Consider the following 21082-nt stretch of genomic DNA (forward strand, 5'->3'; position numbering starts at 1 on the left):
ATTGGGCTTTAATTTGAGGCAGAATCTGCTTTTGGAATCTGTGCTGAATTCCGCATGCGGAAATTCTGCTGTGTGAATAAACCCTAAGTGTTGTCTGGAAACCACATGTCTGTAAATGAAGAAATTACTAACCTTGGGCTATGTTCACATTGTGTTTTAGGCTCTGTTCAGAGCCTCAGTTTCAAATGTCATCAGATTTGACAGAAGGAATACCACAATTACCATTAAAGGGGTTATCCAGGAAATTATATATATACAGGGTGGGCCATTTACATGGATACACCTTAATAAAATGGGAATGGTTGGTGATATTAACTTCCTGTTTGTGGCACATTAGTATATGTGAGGGGGGGGAAACTTTTCAAGATGGGTGGTGACCATGGTGACCATTTTGAAGACGGACATTTTGAATCACAATTTTGTTTTTACAATAGGAAGAGGGTCATGTGACACATCAAACTTATTGGGAATTTCACAAGAAAAACAATGATGTGCTTGGTTTTAACGTAACTTTATTCTTTCATGAGTTATTTACAAGTTTCTGACCACTTATAAAATGTGTTCAATGTGCTGCCCATTGTGTTGGATTGTCAATGCAACCCTCTTCTCCCACTCTTCACACACTGATAGCAACATCGCAGGAGAAATGCTAGCACAGGCTTCCAGTATCCGTAGTTTCAGGTGCTGCACATCTCGTATCTTCACAGCATAGACAATTGCCTTCAGATGACCCCAAAGATAAAAGTCTAAGGGGGTCAGATCGGGAGACCTTGGGGGCCATTCAACTGCCCCACGACGACAAATCCACTTTCCAGGAAACTGTTCATCCAGGAATGCTCGGACCTGACACCCATAATGTGGTGGTGCACCATCTTGCTGGAAAAACTCAGGCAACGTGCCAGCTTCAGTGCATAAAGAGGGAAACACATCATCATGTAGCAATTTCGCATATCCAGTTGAATGGCCCCCAAGGTCTCCCGATCTGATCCCCTTAGACTTTTATCTTTGGGGTCATCTGAAGGCAATTGTCTATGCTGTGAAGATACGAGATGTGCAGCACCTGAAACTACGGATACTGGAAGCCCGTGCTAGCATTTCTCCTGTGGTGTTGCTATCAGTGTGTGAAGCGAACCGGTGAACCGGGCGAACCGACATTGACTTCAATGGGCAGGCTAATTTTAAAACCCACAGGGACTCTTTCTGGCCACAATAGTGATTTAAAAGTTGTTTCAAGGGGACTAATACCTGGACTGTGGCGTGCTGGAGGGGGATCCATGGCAAAACTCCCATAATTACATAGTTGATGCAGAGTCTGGTTTTAATCCATAAAGGGCATAAATCCCCTATTATTCCTAAATTCTTTGAAATAACGTGCTTTAGCCCCCTTTAGGCAGCACATAGAGCCCCCCTTTAGGCAGCACATAGTTAGATCCCCCGTTAAGGCAGCACATAGATTCCCCCATGTTAGGCAGCACATAGTTAGAGCCCCCCTTTAGGCAGCACATAGAGCCCCCCTTTAGGCAGCACATAGATTCCCCCATATTAGGCAGCACATAGTTAGAGCCTCCCTTTAGGCAGCACATAGAGCCCCATTTAGGCAGCACATATTTAGATCCCCCCTTTAGGCAGCACATAGATTCCCCCATATTAGGCAGCACATAGTTAGAGCCCCCCTTTAGGCAGCACTGGTTTTATTTCACAGCCAAAAAAGGTATTTTTTATTTATTTATTTCAACAACTGTCACACCAAATGTGATTTGCACTAGTGTGACAATGAGCAAATAAGGTTGCCAGCGGAGTTCCCCTTTTAAGCAGAGGTCCCCAACCAGCGTGCCTCCAGCAGTTGCAAGACACACGGACTGAACTTATAGCCCTTTTAATACTGTAGTTAGTTGCTTGAAGGAACTTAAGTTTTACACTGGAGTACCCCTTTTAACCAGCGGTTCCCTCCCAACCAGGGTGCCTCCAGCTGTTGCAAGACACATGGACTGATATTTGAGCCCTAAAAAGGGCTTTTTTGGGTGCTGTCCTTAAAGCAGATGTTAGACTAGTGCTTTAGGAGTAAAGTGGACCCTGAATACACCACCTAGCAGCAACCTAGCTATCGCTTTCCCTATTACAGCAGGAGCAGTTTCTCTGTCCCTCCACTTTCTAAGCCTGCAGCATGCCGAATGAAGGCAAAATGGCATCCGTGCAGGAGGTAGGAGGGTCTGGAAGGCAGGGACGGCTGCTGATTGGCTGTAATGTGTCTGCTGACTCACAGGTTTAAAGTTTACCGCAATGTTAAAGTATAGGGGGCGAATCGAACTTCACATATGTTCGCCCGGCGATGCGAACATGCTAAGTTCGCCGGGAACTGTTCGCCGGCGAACGATTCGCGACATCTCTAGTGAAGAGTGGGAGAAGAGGGTTGCATTGACAATCCAACACAATGGGCTGCACATTGAACACATTTTATGTGGTCGGAAACTTGTAAATAACTCATGAAAGAATAAAGTTACGTTAAAACCAAGCACATCATTGTTTTTCTTGTGAAATTCCCAATAGGTTTGATGTGTCACATGACCCTCTTCCTATTGAAAAAACTAAAGTTGGATTCAAAATGGCCGACTTCAAAATGGCCGCCATGGTCACCACCCATCTTGAAAAGTTCCCCCCTCACATATACTAATGTGCCGCAAATAGGAAGTTAATATCACCAACCATTCCCATTGTATTAAGGTGTATCCATATAAATGGCCCACCCTGTATATATAAACTGGCTCCAGAAAGTTAAACAGATTTGTAAATTACTTATACTTATGAGCTGCTGAAGCTGAGTTGTTCTTTTCTGTCTAAGTGCTCTCTGATGACACCTGTCTCGGGAACTGTCCAGAGTAGAAGCAAATCCCCATAGAAAACCTCTTCTTCTCTGTGCAGTTCCCGAGACAAGCAGAGATGTCAGCAGAGAGCACTGTTGCCAGACAAAAAAGAACAACTCAACTTCAGCAGCTGATAATTATTAGAAGGATTAAGATTTTTTAATAGAAGTAATTTACAAATCTGTTAAACTTTCTGGAGCTAGTTGATATATAAAAATAATGGGGGAGATCTATCAAAACCTGTGCAAAGGAAAAGTTGCCCAGTTGCCCATAGCAACCAATCAGATCCTTTCTTTCATTTTTAACAAGGCCTCTGCAAAATGAAAGAAGGGATCTGATTGGTTGCTATGGGTAACTGGGCAACTTTTCCTTTGCACAGGTTTTGATAAATCTCCCCCAATGTGTTTTTTGAATACCCCCTTAAAACAAGAAGCAACTAAACAGATTGCACATTACTTTGTCCTCTTTAAAGGGGTTATCCAGGATTAGGCTGGGTTCTATAGGCTTCTATGGGAGGGAAAAAAAGCCTAGAAAAAAACAATGTGGGTTCCTCCACCCCCCCCCCCCCCCCAAATTCTTCAGTAGAAATGAGTCACATGATGAATGAATTGTATGACTTGTAATAATAAAAACACCAATGAAATAAATGCCAATACTAAAAACCACTATTTTTGAAAAACTGGCATTTTTTTAAGCTTAAAAAAAAAAACGCCAGTAATAAGGGTAGAGCCAAAGTACGTTTCTGCCCCCTTTAATTGTATCTGTCAATGAAAATGGGATGCTGATGTTTACTGTTAATGGGATCAGTGGACCCCATTTACTTCTATGGCCTAACGGAGTCACCTAGTGTCTTCTTTCCAGACAAATGCGCCATTTCAAAAGCACAATAGCCCCTGTTGTGAGTACACTTAAAATAGCGGAAATGCCCCAAACGGAGTCACTATGGTGACTCTGTTTAGTCATAGAAGTGAATGGGGTCCACTGCTCCTGATAAAGTAAATCTGTCATGAGTGTCACCTGCACTTACCTGATCCCGTACCGTGTTCCAGTTCTCCCACTATCTTCTTTGGTATCTTCCGTTCCGGGCTGACTTGGAGCATGGGCGGAGCTTCGTTACCTTACAACTCCTGCTTCTCAGGAGTTGTAACGTAACGAAGCTCTGCCCATGCTCTAAGTCGGCCCCAGAATGGAATATACAGAAGAAGATAGCAAGAGAACGAGAGCACGGAACGGGATCAGGTAAGTATCGATGTCATCAGTGTTGCCATCACTACCTGTCTGTACTGACAGGCTAGTGCAGGTGAAACTGATGACAGATTGCCTTTAACAGTATACATCGGCATTCTGTTTTCAGCGGGATGCCGACAGATACGATTCACAGGGGCAGGAGTGTAGTGTGTTCGTACCCTAAGTTGTATGAAAATGTAGACTCAGAAATAGCACCACTTGGTTGTGTGTGGTTTTGCAGCTCATTTCCAATGAAGTCAATGGAGCCGAGTTGTAATATCACAAACAACCTGAGAACAGGTGTGGCACTGCTTCTGAAAGAAAGCAGCTATGTGTTCCTAATCCTGTATAACCCCTTTAAAAGGATACTCTGCCTCTAGACCTCTTATCCCCTAGCCACAGGATAGGGGATAAGATGCCTGATTGCGGGGGGTCTGGCCGTTGGAACCACCACAATCTCCAGCTTGGCACCCCAGTAATCCGCATATACAAAGCGAACTCCGCTCTGTGCCAGATTATGGGCGTACACAACCATCACACCCCCTCCATATATCTCCCATAGACATGAATGGAGGGGGTGTGAAGACCATGGCCGCCAAAAGCCTAGCACAGCCTCCATTAATGTCTATGGGAGATGTATGGAGGGAGCATGACTGCTGTGGGCGCTTTTAATCCAGCACGGAGCGTGGAGTTCGCTCCGTGCATGCAGATTACTAGGTTGCAGGGCCAAAGATCGTGGGGAGTCCCATCGGTCGGACCCCGCACGATCAGATATCTTATCCCCTTATCCTTTGGATAGTGGAAAAGATGTCTAGGAGCCGAGTACCCCTTTAAGAACAGCATCTAAATGGATCCTGTTTTTTTGTATGCCACAAGTCAAGGATCACAGAATGCATGAGGAAAAGTGTCATGTTGCATTCTGTTTTAACCCCATTAAAATTGCGACTTTATTTTGGTGGTAAATTTTCGGCGTTACTTGCATCCTTTCTTGGTGAAAAATCCCAAAATTTCATGAAAATTTTGAAAATTTAGCATTTTTCTAACTTTGAAGCTCTCTACTTGTAAGGAAAATGGATATTATATATATGTATATTCCAAATAAATGTTATTTTTATTCACAAATACAATATGTCCACTTTATGTTTGCATCATAAAATGGACATATTTTAACTTTTTGAAAAAATTTGAGGGCTTCAAAGTAGAGCAGCAATTTTCAAAAATTTCATGAAAATTGCAAAATCTGAAGGGAGATATGTTACAGAACTACAACTCCCAGCATGCCTGGGTGATCTAGGCAGGCTGACAGTTGTAGTTTGGCAACATCTGGAGGGCTACCGTTTGGGTATCACTGTAACATTGGTCACCAAACTGTGACCCTCCAGATGTTGCGAAACTACAACTCCCAGCATGCTGGGAGTTGCAGTTCGGCCTTCCTAGTGGTTGCCACAGTAAAGATCACATTACGTTCACTTTCATTTCTCCTCCCCACGGTCGATTCCCTACCTGAGCCGTGATCTCCGGTGGATGTCTGTGATGATCGCCGGGCCCCACGCATCTGGTCCTCAGGTACAGGCCTCCATCTTCTCCCCCTCCCCCCCATTCTGCCCGACATCCAGGGGTGGGCAGAACGGGGGGTTTCCATGGCAACTCCCTGTCCTGCACTGCCATTGGTCAGAACTCAGTTCTGACTAATGGCAGGAGATTGGAGGAGATCGCAGCACTACGATCTCGCTCCTATCCCTTAGGCTGATCGGGGCTGTCACTGACAACTCCGATCATCCCTATTTTCCGGGTGATGGGGTCACCAGAGACCCGATCAGCTCGCAATTGGAGAAAATCGCATGTCTGAATTGACATGCGATTTTCTCCGATCGCCGACATGAGGAGGGGGGGGGGGGTCTCAGGACCCCCCCCCCCCCCCCCCGGGCGATGTGCCAGGGTGCCTGCTGAATGATTTCAGCAGGCATCCGGATCTGGTCCCCAACCAGCTAGCGGCGGGGACCGGAATTCCCACGAGCGTATCCATACGCCCTGCATCCTTAAGGACTCGGGATGCAGGGTGTATGGATATGCCCTGCATCCTTAACAGGTTAAAGGAAATCTGTCATCAGTGTCACCTGCACTAACCTATTGATACAGACAGGTAGTTCAGGTGACACTGATGACAACGGTACTTACCTTGTCCCGTTCCATGCTATTGTTCTCCGACAATCCTCTTCGGTATCTTCAGCTCCAGGCCCGACTTGGAGCATGGATGGAGCTTAGTGACGTCACCACTGCGGGTCTCTGCTGGGTCTCGCTGCTAGCAAACAGCAGCGGTGACGTCACTAAGCTCCGCCTATTCTCCAAGTCGGCCCCGGAAGGATGATACCGAAGAAGATAGTGGGAGAACCAGAATACGAAACGGGATCAGGTAAGTGCAGGTGACACTCATGACAGATTTCCTTTAACAGGAGCAGTGGACCCCATTCACTTCTATGACTAAACAGAGTCACCATAGTGACTCCGTTTGGGACATATCTGTTATTTTAAGCGTATCACAACAGGGGCTATTGTGCTTTTGAAATGGCGGAGTGGACCCCAATCACTCCACTTGGGACATATGACATCTGATGACAGATTTCCTAAAGAGTACCTGTCATGTTCTTGTTAAATTTTATAATCCTCCCAGTTCACTGCCCCCATTTTGATAAACCACCCCCTGCCTTCATTTTTATTATTTTTTAGTTTTCTACCTTGATATTGCTCTGTATTTTCTGCTCAGTCTTAATCAAATTCACAGACTGGGAAGAGGCGTTACCCAGCAGGTGTGACATCATCTGAAGCAACTCAGGGGAGAACTTCCTCCCTCACAGCCCAGAGCAAATCCATGTGTGAGATGAGCTATGATTGGCAAAGGCAGCACCCTCACCCCCTCTCAGCACTCCAGACTGCATTTCCTGATTTTGGACTTCTGCCAGGCCAGCAGGTGTCCAAAGTCTGTGCAAGAGATGGGGGGAAATGTGCTCTGGATAAGTAGGGAGACACCTAATGGCAGCTTTTTTAAACACAATTAAAATATAGAAAACGTAATTCTTTTTTAAACAAAGTACATTAGAAAGATTTTTTATTCATTGTAAGTAGTGTAATAGCAAAAATGAGTTTTAATGAGAGTGACCATTTAAAGGTTCCCTTTTTCTAATCTAATAGTACCTTTTGACAGGATGCAAAAATGTGATGTGAACGGAGTGTAACTGTGTTATCCGTCTTACAATAGATCCAGTACTAAGGATTTATTCCTATCGACATTGTGGCTTCCGTTTATAACCAAAGCCATCATGCAGATGGAAACAGAGCCTCCATAGCTAGATGTAATACAATACAATTGTCCCATCATGATTTTATAAACTGTAACAAATGTAAAATTATAGAATGTTGCGGAATTTTTTTTAATTTATTGGACGAACAGTATTTTGTACAGAAAAGCTTTCGGGAGCATGTCTCTACAAAATACTGTTAGTCCAATAAAAAAGGTGTTACAAGATTGTACAACATTCTATCCGCATCACTGGACTAATATGGCTGCTCCAGGCTACTAAACTGTAACAGAAATAATAAACAGAATGACCTATAGCTACATTGTATTTGCCGAGGAACTAGTGATAGTCATAGGGATCAAAAGGGCTCAGGTGAACCGTCTGTCTGTACAGTTCAAATATATCATTCAATGTGTTAAGGTCTGTAAACAGTCTGTGAGTCTCTTGCTCTTTGCAGTAGATCTGTCTCCCAGGGTGAAGGGTTTAACATGGATCAATGTGTTCAGATGTAAATGGAATGAATGAGTGGGTAAGTATGACCATAGCCCTCCCTCCCATGAACACTGATCTTTATTTAGCTCAAGAATGTATTATCATTACCTCCCCAGGTCACTGGTAATGCCCTTGACCCATTCATTATCCTACATTCCACCTCTCCGAAAGGATTGGAGAGCTTGTCTGTACAGACTGCAGGACTCGGGCATTAGAGGGCTGATCCTGTACGTCCAATATGAATGACCTCATGTAGCAAACAATAGAAATGTGTCAGGAAGTCCTAGCACAGGACTATTGGAGAGCTCACTTTTTCCAGAGTCTGAATCTGGAGATTGTTTTGCTAGTTTCGAGCCTTTATTAGGGCACCACCCTTCCAACCTATGCATGTCCTGGAACATTTTCTGCGCCCGGTGTCACTTCTGTCTTCCTCTTTCCTCTTCATTCCTGTTATTTGTTTGAGCTCCTGCGGCCTTGTTGTTGTGGTTCTTAGCTATTTGGGTGACTCCCTTGTTTTCTTTTTTTTACCAATTATTATAGGTGCGTGTACCTAGGCTACATCATATACGCTTATCTATATATACACCTCTCAGAAAAGGCTTTGTAGATCACAGTTACATAGGAACATAGGAAGCATGTGCTCGTTGTACTGTTTTAATTCACTTTTTATGCTGCAGCATTTCCCTGTTTTAGAGGGAATAGTGACTCTGGAGGAGAAAATAATGAGTAGGGAACTCTGAAGAATCTTACGATATGTTCACACGGCAGAAAAGCAGAAAATTCTGCTTGGAAATTCAGCAAAATTTACTGTACATTGTGTTATGCTGGGGAAATTCTGCATTTGAAATTGTTCAAAAACATTAATCCTGTCGATAGTTTTTTTTTTTTTTTTTTTACAGAATACCATGCAGAGCCCCATTTAAGTAAATTCCATCCAGAATTCTGTTTGTTGAGTGCACAGAAATTCTGCATTAATTCTGCACAAATGCCACAAAACTGCAAAAAAAATTTAAATAAAACCTGCAGCCAGAACGAGATTTGAGCGGAATTACCAAAATTCTGCCTTGTGAACATAGCCTTTGTGCAAGTGGTTCTTGCACAATTCTTAGCTACCTTCTTTTCTTCTCCTTTCATACCATATAAAAATACTATAGCATATGGTAGGTGAGGGACCTTTTAAATACTTTGCATTGGGGTCCAGGAGCATAAAGTTTTCCTTGTGCAAAAGGCTCCATAAGGCTTTGTTCACACGGTGGCATGTCCGCACGAAAAAGGATAGGGGATAAGTTTTAGATTGCGGGGGCTCTGACCACTGTGACAGCCTGTGATCTCCGTCATGGGACCCTGGCTTTCCCTGGGAACGGGGCGTGTTGACCCCTTTGCGAAGAAGCGGCCAAAATGCCCCTTCCCATAAACATAAATGAAGGGGGCATGGTGGGAAGTCACGAGGGGGCGTGGCATCACATCTCCCTCTCGGGAGCAGCGCCCAGCACACAATACTGATAGCTGCACAGAGATCGCTGGGGGTCCCAGTGGTGGGAACCCTGTGATCAGACATCTTATCCTCTACCCTTTGGATAGGGGATAAGATGTCTAAGGCCGGAATAGCCCTTTAGGGTACGTTCACACATACAGGATCCTGCACAGATTTGATGCATAGGATTTGTAGCTGCCAATTAGAAGCAGGGCTCAGTCATTTAGTTTACATTGAAATCTGCAGCATAAAATCCAATGCATCAAATCCTGCGCATCAGATATGCGTACGTGTGAACGTACCCTTAAGATGAATGTATCATCTAGATAATTGTTTCCCATCAATGGCACCTCCAGCTGTTGCAAAACTACTACTTTCAGCATGGGAGTTGTAGTTTTGCAACAGCTGGAGGCACCCTGGTTGGGAAACACTTATCTAGATACGTTTTTTTCTGATTAGAGCCAGATACTGAAACATGTTTGTTTCCATTTTATGATTTTTAGTAGGGGAAGCCATGTTGCCTGAGCGGTCTTTAACAGCATTTAGAACAATGTCATAGGCAACAATAGTCTGGAGGGAAACCTATTGTAAAAGTGTATGTAGCTTATGCAAAGGTTATAGCGCAGGGAGCTGGAGGATGGGTGCTGTGACCACCACTAAGTGTGAGTGGCCAGATCCCATCTTAGCAATACACTGGTGTTTCCTTTTAATCCTTTGTGTGATGATAAAGAGGAGACTGCTGAAAAGTTTTCTCTTCTGATCAGGAAATGTTATCTAATTATCAGGGGGTTGCAATATGAAGGGGGTTGCAATACTGGTATAGCATGAGGTCCTTATATTTTTTCCCTGCACCTTCAGCCACCTAGCTGTGAAAATAATGCAGCATAGCCAGATTCGCTTGAACACTACAGCATAGCCCCATTCGCTTAAACTCTACAGCATAGCCCTATTCGCTTGAACACTACAGCATGGCCCCATTAGCTTGAACACTACAGCATAGCCTCATTCACTTGAGCACTACAGCATAGCCCCATTTGCTTGAACACTGCAGCATAGGCCCATTCGCTTGAACACTACATCATTGCCCCATTTGCTTGAACACTACAGCATTGCCACATTCTCTTGAACACTACAGCATAGCCCCGTTTGCTTGAACACTACAGCATAGCCCCCTTCTCTTGAATACTACAGCATAGCCCCCCTTCTCTTGAATACTACAGCATAGCCCCATTCTCTTAAACGCTGCAGCGTAGCCCCATTTGTGGGAACACTACAGCATAGCTCTATTTATTTGAACACTACAGCATTGCCCCATTGGGTTGAACACTACAGCATTGTAGCATTTGCTTGAACACTACAGCATAGCCCCATTCGCTTAAACTCTACAGCATAGCCCTATTCGCTTGAACACTACAGCATAGCCCCATTCGCTTAAACTCTACAGCATAGCCCTATTCGCTTGAACACTACAGCATGGCCCCATTAGCTTGAACACTACAGCATAGCCTCATTCACTTGAGCACTACAGCATAGCTCCATTTGCTTGAACACTGCAGCATAGTCCTATTTGCTTGAACACTACAGCATAGCCCCATTCGCTTGAACACTACAGCATAGCCCCATTTGCTTGAATACTACAGCATTGCCCAATTAGCTTGAACTCTACAGCATATCTCCATTTACTTGAACACTACAGCATTGCCCCATTGGGTTGAACACTACAGCATAGCCCCATTTGCTTGAACACTTCATATTGGTGTAGCATAGCGTACCTATCTGAGCATAGCCCTATTTGCTGGAACACTACAGCATTGCCCCATTCGCTTGAACACTACAGCATAGCCCCGTTTGCTCCACTCTACAGTTCTGTGCAAAGCCAATTAGCCAGAGGCCACTATTCAGGGTTTAATATTACTGCACCACACTGCTACATTGCTGTGACACCAGAGGAGTCAGAGGTTGGACTCGTACCACTGGTGGTTGTATTCAGTGGGGCAAAAAGTATTTAGTCAGCCACCAATTGCAAGTTCTCCCACTTAAAAAGATGAGAGAGGCCTGTAATTTTCATCATAAGTATACCTCAACTATGAGAGACATAATGAGAAAAATAAAATTATAAAATCACACTGATTTTTTTTAAAGAATTTTTTTGCAAATTAGGGTGGAAAATAAGTATTTGGTCACCTACAAACCTTGACTTCTATTAAAAAATCTTAATCCTTCCAGTACTTAGCTGCTGAATACTACAGAGGAAATTATTTTCTTTTTGGAACACAGAGCTCTCTGCTGACACCTCCGTCCATTTTTAGAACTGTCCAGGGTAGGAGAAAATCCCCATAGAAAACATATGCTGCTCTGGACAGTTCCTAAAATGCACATATATGTCAGCAGAGAGCACTGTGGTTATGATGTCAGCAGAGAGCTCTGTGTTCCAAAAAGAAAATAATTTCCTCTGTAGTATTCAGCAGCTAATAAGTAATGGAAGGATTAAGATTTTTTTTATAGAAGTAATTTACAAATCTGTTTAACTTTCTGGCACAAGTTGATTTAAAAAAAAATAAAAAAATAAAAAGTTTCCCACCGGACTACCCCTTTAAGGACGCAGGGTTTTTCAATTTTTGCATTTTCATTTTTTCCTCATCACCTTCTAAAAATCATAACCCTTTTAATTTTGCACTTAAAATTTCATATTATGGCTTATTTTTTGCGCCACCAATTCTACTTTGCAGTGACAATAGTCATTTTACCAAAATATCCACGGCAAAGCGGGAAAAAATTTAATTGAAGAAAAAATGCCATTTTGTAACTTTTGGGGGCTTCCGTTTCTACGGTAAAAAATGACATCTTAAAAATGTATTTGTTTAAAATTGTCATCTTCTGACCCCTATAACTTTTTTATTTTTCCGCGTATGGGCCGTTATGAGGGCTCATTTTTTGCACAGTGATCTGACGTTTTCATCGGTACCAACTTTATATTGATCGGACTTTTTGATCGCTTTTTATTCATTTTTTCATGATATAAAAAGTGACCAAAAATACACTATTTTGGACTTTGAATCTTTTTTGCGCATACGCCGTTGACTTTGCGGTTTGATTAACTATATATTTTATAGTTCGAAAATTTCCACACGCGGCAATACCACATGTTTATTTTTATTTACACAGTTTTTTTTTTAAATGGGAAAAGGGGGGTGATTCTTACTTCTATTAGGTTAAATTGTGTTAAATGATCTTTATTAACTTTTTTTTCACACTTTTATTTTGCAGTGATATAGCCCCCCCTAGTGGCTATTACACTGCACACACTGATCTGCTACACAGATCATTGCCATGCATTGATACGGCAAAGATTAGTGTTATCGGTGGTCGATTGCTCAAGCCTGGAGCAGCTTGGAGCAATCAATCGCCGATCGGACGTGACGGAGGCAGGTGAGGGGACCTCAGCTCGCATTCTAGCTGATCGGGACATCGTGATGGTCCCGATCAGCCCGACTGAGCTGCCGGGAAGCTTTCACTTTCATTTTAGACGCGGCGATCAACTTTGATCGGTGCCTCACGCTATTAGCCCAGGGTCCCGGCTTTTATTAGCCGCCAGGACTGACCCGGTATGACGCGTTATATACCAGGACCAGGCGCAGGGCGTACAGGTAAGCCCTGCGTCCTTAAGAGGTTAATGGCACCTGTTTGAACTTATCAGTATAAAAGACACCTGTCCACAACCTCAAACAGTCAAACTCCACTATGGCCAAGACCAAAGAGTTGTCGAAGGACACCAGAAACAAAATTGTGGACCTGCATCAGGCTGGGAAGACTGAATCTGCAATATGAAAACAGCTTGGTGCGAAGATATCAATTGTGAGAGCAATTATTAGAAAATGGAAGACATACAAGAACACTGATAATCTCCCTCGATCTTGGCCTCCATGCAAGATCTCACCCCATGGTGTCAAAATGATCACAAAAATGGTGAGCAAAAATCCCAGAACCACACGGGGGACCTAATGAATGACCTGCAGAGAGCTGGGACCAAATTAACAAAGGCTACCATCAGTAACACACTATGCCGCCAGGGACTCAAATCATGCAGTGCCAGATGTGTCCCCCTGCTTAAGCCAGTACATGTCTGGGCCTGTCTGAAGTTTGCTAGATAGCATTTGGATGATCTAGAAGAGTATTGGGAAAATGTCATATGGTCAGATGAGACCAAAGTAGAACATTTTGGTAAAAACTCAACTAGTCGTGTTTGGAGGAGAAAGAATGCTGAGTTGCATCTAAAGAACACCATACCTACTGTGAAGCATGTGGTGGAAACATAATTCTTTGGGGCTGTTTTTCTGCTTTTCCATGTAAAGCAAAGAATGGGGCCATGTATTGGGAGATTTTGAGTGAAAAACCTCATCAGCAAGGGTATTGAAGATGAAACGTGGCTGTGTCTGTCAGCATGACAATGATCCCAAACACACTGCCCGGAGAAAACAGCTGGTGCTGAGAAAACCTGGCGAGGTTTCCACAGTACTCAGGCAAAAAAAGTCTGATGTCGGCTAAGAGGCGCACACCCGAGGATAGTGAACAATTGCTGTCTTGATTGAGTCATAAAACAGGTAGGCCAGGTTTTCTCTTCACCAGCTGTTCTCTCCCGTATCTTCACCACTGGCACAGCGGGACCGATGGCCGACAGCCTCCCAACACTGAAACCTACTATATGCGATCATCAGTGTTGTGCCTGCTTGCACAACACCTACAGATGAGCAATACTCTTATTGCGGGTACACTGTCCAGCCTCACAAACTGGGATTAACTGCACTATATAGTGCCATCTCTGCCTTTTTTCCCTTTTCCTCGCAAACACACTGCCCGGGCAATGAAGGAGTGGCCTCGTAAGAAGCATTTCAAGGTCATGGAGTGATATAGCCAGTCTCCAGATCTCAACCCCATAGAAAACCTTTGGAGGGAGTTGAAAGTCTGTGTTGCCAAGCGACAGCCCCAAAAAATCACTGCTCTAGAGGAGATCTGCATGGAGGAATGGGCCAAAATACCAGCAACAGTGTGTGAAAACATTGTGAAGACTTACAGAAAACGTTTGACCTCTGTCATTGCCAACAAAGGGTATATTACAAAGTATTGAGATTAACTTGTTATTGACCAAATACTTATTTTCCACCATAATTTGCAAGTAAATTCTTTAAAAATCAGACAATCTGATTTTATGTTTTTTTTTTCCTCATTATGTCTCTCATAGTTGAGGTATACATATGATGAAAATTACAGGCCTCTCATCTTTTAAAGTGGGAGAACTTGCACAATTGGTGGCTGACTAAATTCTCTTTTGCCCCACTATATGCTATCACTTTTGTGAGTCAGAAATACCCCTTAAAAGTTGTCTGGCAACAGAGACAGGCAATGACATCATCCATGTGATAACTTGACTGGCTAAGATTTCAGTATGCTGAATATTTCTGGACAATCTTTACTGGAACTAGTCCTTAAATTTGCTACAGACCATGAATGTTTCCACTAGGGCAGGATTAAAGTAATTAGAGGCAAATTCACGGTGAGGCGGCTACATGAATTCTCTGTGTTGTACACCAATTTTCTTATGTGTTGCATCGTGGTATTACTTAGGCACTGTATGGTAGATTTTGATGTCTCTGTAATCTGTAATATATCTACTTACATATACATTGGTTTCTTTGCTTTAGACAGGACGTGTGGATAAGAATCATCCCACAGTCAGCGGTCATACAGCACCGGTACTGGATATTGATTGGTGCCCCCACAATGATAATGTCATTGCCAGTGCGTCAGATGACTCCACAATCATGGTAAGTGTTTACTGGTCTACACAGATATTTCACATTTGTATTTATTCGTTCCAGTTGGTACAAAGATGGTAGGTCCTTAATGTCAATGACAGTTTTGGAAATCACCTGTGTGAAATGACAATTTTTTTGCTAGCCCATCTGTGCATTCTGCATGACTCTTGCATAATTCAAGATGTGTACAAATCTACCATTCATGTCACAGTCCTATGGCATGACTAGAGAAACTTCATGTGCATACAAATATGAGACAGCCATAATACACTGTAGTGCAGACCTGGAGTGCAGCGTATTATACCTGTGATCAGTAGATTGAACAATCCAGTGCCCAAGTGGGATAATTAAGTAAAAGTAAAAATAAAGTAAAAAAACTAAAAATCTATGAAAAACCCTCAAAATAAAAAAATAAAAAATACTTGATACTTTCCAAACAGTCTCATAATCCTTTAGATAGGTAAATGCATTCTAAAGTTATTACCACATATTTGAAAAAAAAAAAAAAGAAGGACTCGTTATGGCAAAAACTGTCAGCGACAGTAATGGGTTAATAAATTATTTTCATGCCGCATATAAATGTCTATTTTTTTTTTTAATTTAATTTCCTTGATCAGAACAGACTATTTCCTTGCACTCCTTTCCTGTAGTGTTTAATTGATATAAATGATACAAGTAATTCTGGAGCCACTAGAACCTTCTCCGGAATGAGATGTGCACATTATTACCTTGGGCTTTAAGTACCTGGTTATATATAGACCATGCAGCCATGTGTCCTCTGAAGTCTGAATCCCACACTGTGATACAGCAGTTCTAAATATATCTCCCTCACTAGAAGGAGATGGGGACAGGGAAGCGGCTGATCCCATGCCAAAAACAGAGGCCAGCTTGTGACGGGAGTCAGGGGATTCCAGTAAGATGTTGTTCAGACTTCACTACGTGGTGATTTTTATTTTTCAAGATTCAGGAAGTGCGACGTTGAGTTCATCAGTAAATGTCTATGGGATTGGAGCCAGCGGAACACAATCCTTCTAAATTTCAAATCCACCCATCTTCTTACTGCAATTTATAGGTGTTACAAAAAAAAGTCAGGGTGGAGAATATAGCACCTCAATAAGCTGCCTGGTATAATAAGGGGGGTTTAAAGGGTGACTCTGGTACAGAACATCTCATCCCCTACCCACTGTATTTGGGATAAGTATCTGATTGTGAGTGATCTGACCGCTGGGACCCCCACAATCTTCTACTTGGCAGGAGCAGTCCACTAAACCTAAAGTCCACTTGACGCTAAACTTTATTTATGCTTTGTTATTTTAATTTATTGTCTATTATAATTTTATCCTTTATTATTATGTATTAAAGACAGTAAAAGGGGAATTCTTGCAGAATAACATATCCCCTGTCCACACAACTGCTGAGACCCCCGCGATCTCCTGGCACCCCAGCTCGCCCCATGCACTGAGCAACCCACACTTCATGCATGGATTACTGTCGACCACTGCACAAAGCTGTGGCCGACACGCTCTTCCATTTATCTCTGTGAGAGAGCTGGATAGACAGCATTCTTGTGTCTCTCTCATAGAGATATATAAAGGAGCGTGTCGGCCACAGCTTTGTGCAGTGGTCGACAGTAATCCATGCATGAAGTGTGGGTTATTCTGCAAGAATTCCCCTTTTACTGTCTTTAATACATAATAATAAAGGATAAAATTACAATAGACAATAAATTAAAATAATAAAGGATAAATAAAGTTTAGCATCAAGTGGACTTGGATCAAGTAAATGTTTACATTTTACACCTACAAGAGAAGAAGGTGAATCTTATGTCATATGAATTGGCATTGCATTTCCTGACTCCTGAATCCAACTTTTAGGCTATGACTTTGCTCTAAAGAAGAATTTAGACACCCCCCACCTCTCCCTTATTTTGGCTAAAAATGAATTTCTAGAATTTTGTGCTCACTGGGGGACATGTATCATTGCATTTAGACCATTTTTCACGTCTACAAATTTTGCGCAATTGCGCTTTTTTTGCATAGAGCTGCGTTTTTTTTGGTGGACAGTTTTCTAAAGTTGTCACCAGTTTGGTCTACAGTACACCACCTAATCCAGTGGACTGGTATTTATCAATTGCGCAAAAAAAAAGTAGATGGTTTTTTTTTTTGCGCTATTGCGCTTTTTTGTAAGAAAAGTAGTCTAAACCTAAGAGTGCTAGCAAGGACTCGTAGAAAATGGCAGACAGTGGAAGATGCAGGTGGGGGATGCAGGAGCCGTCTCTCGGCACTGCAGTACTACAACTACTCCCATCATGAGACAGAATCTGTCCCATAATGGGAGTAGTTGTAGTACCGGAGCGCTGAGAGACGCACATCCCCTGTCTGCGGGACTATATTGTGACTGTTAGGACTACTACTCCAATCATGGACAGACTCTGTCCATGATGGGAGTTGTAGTCCTGGGGCTGAAGGACAGATCGCAGCAGGTCATTCTCCAGAGACCCGCTGCGATCTGCATTTATTAACTTAAAAAGCCGGCGGTATATGCGGCTCCACTGCGCTGCACCGGCTCCTGTATACAGATGTCACGATTCATAATCCCCGCCTCCGAGAGACAGGAGCTCTGATTGGTGGAAAGCTATTCACCACTATTAGCCAATCAGAGCTCCTGTCTTCTGGTGGGGATTATGAATTGTGACAGGTCTATACAGGGGAGCGAGTGGAGCCGCTTCTACAGTATATAATTGTTATGTGTACTGTACCCCCCCCCCCCCCAGACTAATACTGACCCCTTCTATAGTGAGCGCCTGGACCGCTGTGTGATTGACAGGTCCCCAGCGCTAGTGTCCGGCTCCACTGACCTTTATATGTTATAAATCTTTATGATACACACTGCCCGTCCTCCTCTTCATTCTTCTGATACCGGAGACGCGCGGCTTCTGCTTTCACTATAGTCAGAGCGCCCCCTGCCGTTGTCTGGCCCCAGCCCTGTGCAGTGTGGAGGCCGGGAGGGGGCGCTCTGTCTATAGACTATGATACAGAAGCCGCGCGTCTCCGGTATCAGAAGAATGAAGAGGAGGACGGGCAGTGTGTATCATAAAGATTTATAACATGTAGCAAGGTCAGTGGGGCCGGACACTAGCGCTGGGGACCTGTCAATCACACAGCGGTCCCAGCGCTCACTATAGAAGGGGTCAGTATTAGTCTGGGGGGGGGGGGTACAGTACACATAATTATATTCTGTAGAAGGGGTCAGTATTAGTCTGGGGGGGGGGGAAATACACATAACAATTATATACTGTAGAAGCGGCTCCACTCGCTCCCCTGTATAGACCTGTCACAATTCATAATCCCCGCCAGAAGACAGGAGCTCTGATTGGTGTATAGTGGTGAATAGCTTTCCACCAATCAGAGCTCCCCTCTCCCGGCGGCGGGGATTATGAATCGTGACATCTGTATACAGGAGGAGGGGGGGGGGAGGGAAGTGCAGTGTTGCCGCAGGCTTTTTAAGTTAATAAATGAAGATCGCAGCGGGTCTCTGGAGAATGACCTGCTGCGATCTGTCCTTCAGCCCGAGGACTACAACTCCCATCATGGACAGAGTCTGCCCATGATGGGAGTAGTAGTCCTAACAGTCACAATACAGTTTCGCAGCTGGGGGATGTGTAAGAGCCATCCCTCAGCACTGCGGTACTACAACTACTCCCATCATGGGACACAAAATTTCCCATGATGGGAGTAGTAGTCCAAGGGCAGACTGACGGATCTCAGGGGTCTCACTCTTGAGACCCCTTGCAACTTCTCCGCCCCTGCCCCTTAGTGATGACATCATTAGGGGGCGGAGCTTCACAGTCCAGGCCTGAAGCCAGGGTGGTAAGTATGGCTCTGTTCTCATTATGCGTTTTGCATAATGGGAACAGAGCCTTTTTGGCAGTGTGTTCCCAAACAGGGAGACTCCAGCTGTTGTTTACCTACAGCCCCCATGATGGGAGTTGTAGTTTAGCAACAATTGGAGGCTCCCTCTTTAGGAACACACTGCATTATGTGCGCTCTCCCCAGGGGAGAGCGCCAAAAATGTACTGACCCATTTTTCGTGTTTTTATTTTCTTGTCATTTCAGATAAGTGAATGCAGAGGACTACCTGAGATTCGGTGGAGTGTGACGATGACTAGCATTTTTTTAATGTCAATAAAAGGGTTAACGAGGGCTGTGGGGGAGTGTTTTTTTAAATCCATTTTTTATTTCATGTGTTGTGTTTTTTATAATTGAAATTTCAGGCTTAGTAGTGGAAGCCGTCTTGTAGACGGAATCTATTACTAAGCTGGGCTTAGCGTTAGCCCCGAAAACAGCTAGCGCTAACCCCCAATCATTACCCCAGTACTCACCGCCACAGGGGTGCCGGGAAGAGCCGTTACCAACAGGCCCGGAGCATCAAAAATAGCGCTCCTTGGCCTAGGCGGTAACAGGCTGGGGTTATTTAGGCTGGGGAGGGCCAGTAACAATGGTCCTCGCCCATCCTGGTAATGTCAGGCTGTTGCTGATTGGTTGGTGTCTGATTGACACTGAAAATATGGGGAAGCCTATGTGTTGTTTTTTTTTGTAATAAAAAAAAGTGTGTGGTTCCCCATATTTTCAGTGTCAGTCAGATACCAACCAATCAGCAACAGCCTGACGTTACCAGGGTGGGCGATGACCATTGTTACTGGCTCTCCCCAACCTAAATAACCCTAGCCAGGAGCGCTATTTTTGACACTCCAGGCCTGTTGGTACTGGCTCTTCCCGGCAACCCTGTGGCGGTGGGTAACGGGGTAATAATTGGGGGTTAGCGCTAGCTGTTTTTGTGGCTAACGCTAAGCCCGGCATTGAAAAAAAAATTTATTTAAAAAAAAAAAAAAACACTCCCCACACAGCCCTCATTAAACCTTTTATTGACATTAAAAAAAAGCTGGTCATCATCGCAATACACTGAATCTGACGTTGTCCTCCCCATTCACGTATCTGAAATGAGAAAAAAAAAAGGTTAGGACATCATTTGCCATCTCACCTGGTGAGTGCGCCCATACTGCAGTGTGTAACGGAGAGCCTCCAACTGTTCTTGTCTGCCTACTGTATCCTGTATATACAGTCATCTATATAGATGGCTGTATATACAGGAGAGCGCACAAAGATTTAACTCAGAGCTGCAGTGTGGGTTAACTCTTTCCTTGCTGGGCTCCTGTATAGTATACATGGATACACTATGCCCCCTGTATACTATACAGCGGGCGGAGGTAAGTAGTGATGCTCTGCACCCTATATGCTATACATCACTCCTTACCTCCTTACACTCCGTGGGGCGGGCGCTCTGCATCCGACCCATGGAGTAGTACCTGCAGTGAAAAAAAATGCACACAGGGAACAAAAATGTTTGTTTCCGCACACCAGCAAAAATGCCAGAAAAAACACAAGGGGAGAGATTAATCAAAACCTATGTAGAGGAAGAGCGGTGCAGTTGCCCATAGCAACCTATCAGATTGCTCCTTTCATTTTTGTAAAGAAGCAATCTGACTGGTTGCCATGGGCAACTGCACTACTCTTCCTCTGTACAGTTTTTGATAAATCTCCCCCAAGAAAAATTACCAAAATGCAGGAAAAGCTGGGACCGTTTTTCAGGCGTTTTTGCTGGTGGACAAAAAAAAACCTCAGTGGAATCCTGAAAAACAATAGAACAAAATCCCAGCATCCAGGATACACCACTTTTCCTGTGAGGTGTAGAACAGGTCTACAAATAGAACTGTGTGGAGATTTAGACCATTGCACGAAATTTATCATGGGGCTTGCACAAGTTTGATAAATTTGGAGAAATTGCTCCAAATTTAGACCAACCAAAATGATCTACAAAAAACGTCTACCAATAACAACATTGATACATCTCCCCCACTAT

The 21082-nt window shown here is 43.7% G+C and overlaps 1 protein-coding gene across 7 annotated transcripts in view; it reads left to right on the plus strand.

Annotated features, from left to right (window-relative positions):
• Nucleotides 1-21082, plus strand: part of CORO6 (coronin 6) — a 162650-nt gene that overhangs the window by 91032 nt on the left and 50536 nt on the right. For all 7 annotated transcript variants that reach the window (XM_056559001.1, XM_056558999.1, XM_056559006.1 and 4 more), the window contains one exon: nt 15050-15172. In XM_056559001.1, coding sequence (XP_056414976.1) covers nt 15050-15172 — 123 coding nt within the window. The remainder of the gene's footprint in view (nt 1-15049; nt 15173-21082) is intronic.

This window comes from Hyla sarda, chromosome 2 (assembly GCF_029499605.1).
Source record: "Hyla sarda isolate aHylSar1 chromosome 2, aHylSar1.hap1, whole genome shotgun sequence".
In the NCBI taxonomy this organism is placed as follows: Eukaryota; Metazoa; Chordata; class Amphibia; order Anura; family Hylidae; genus Hyla; species Hyla sarda.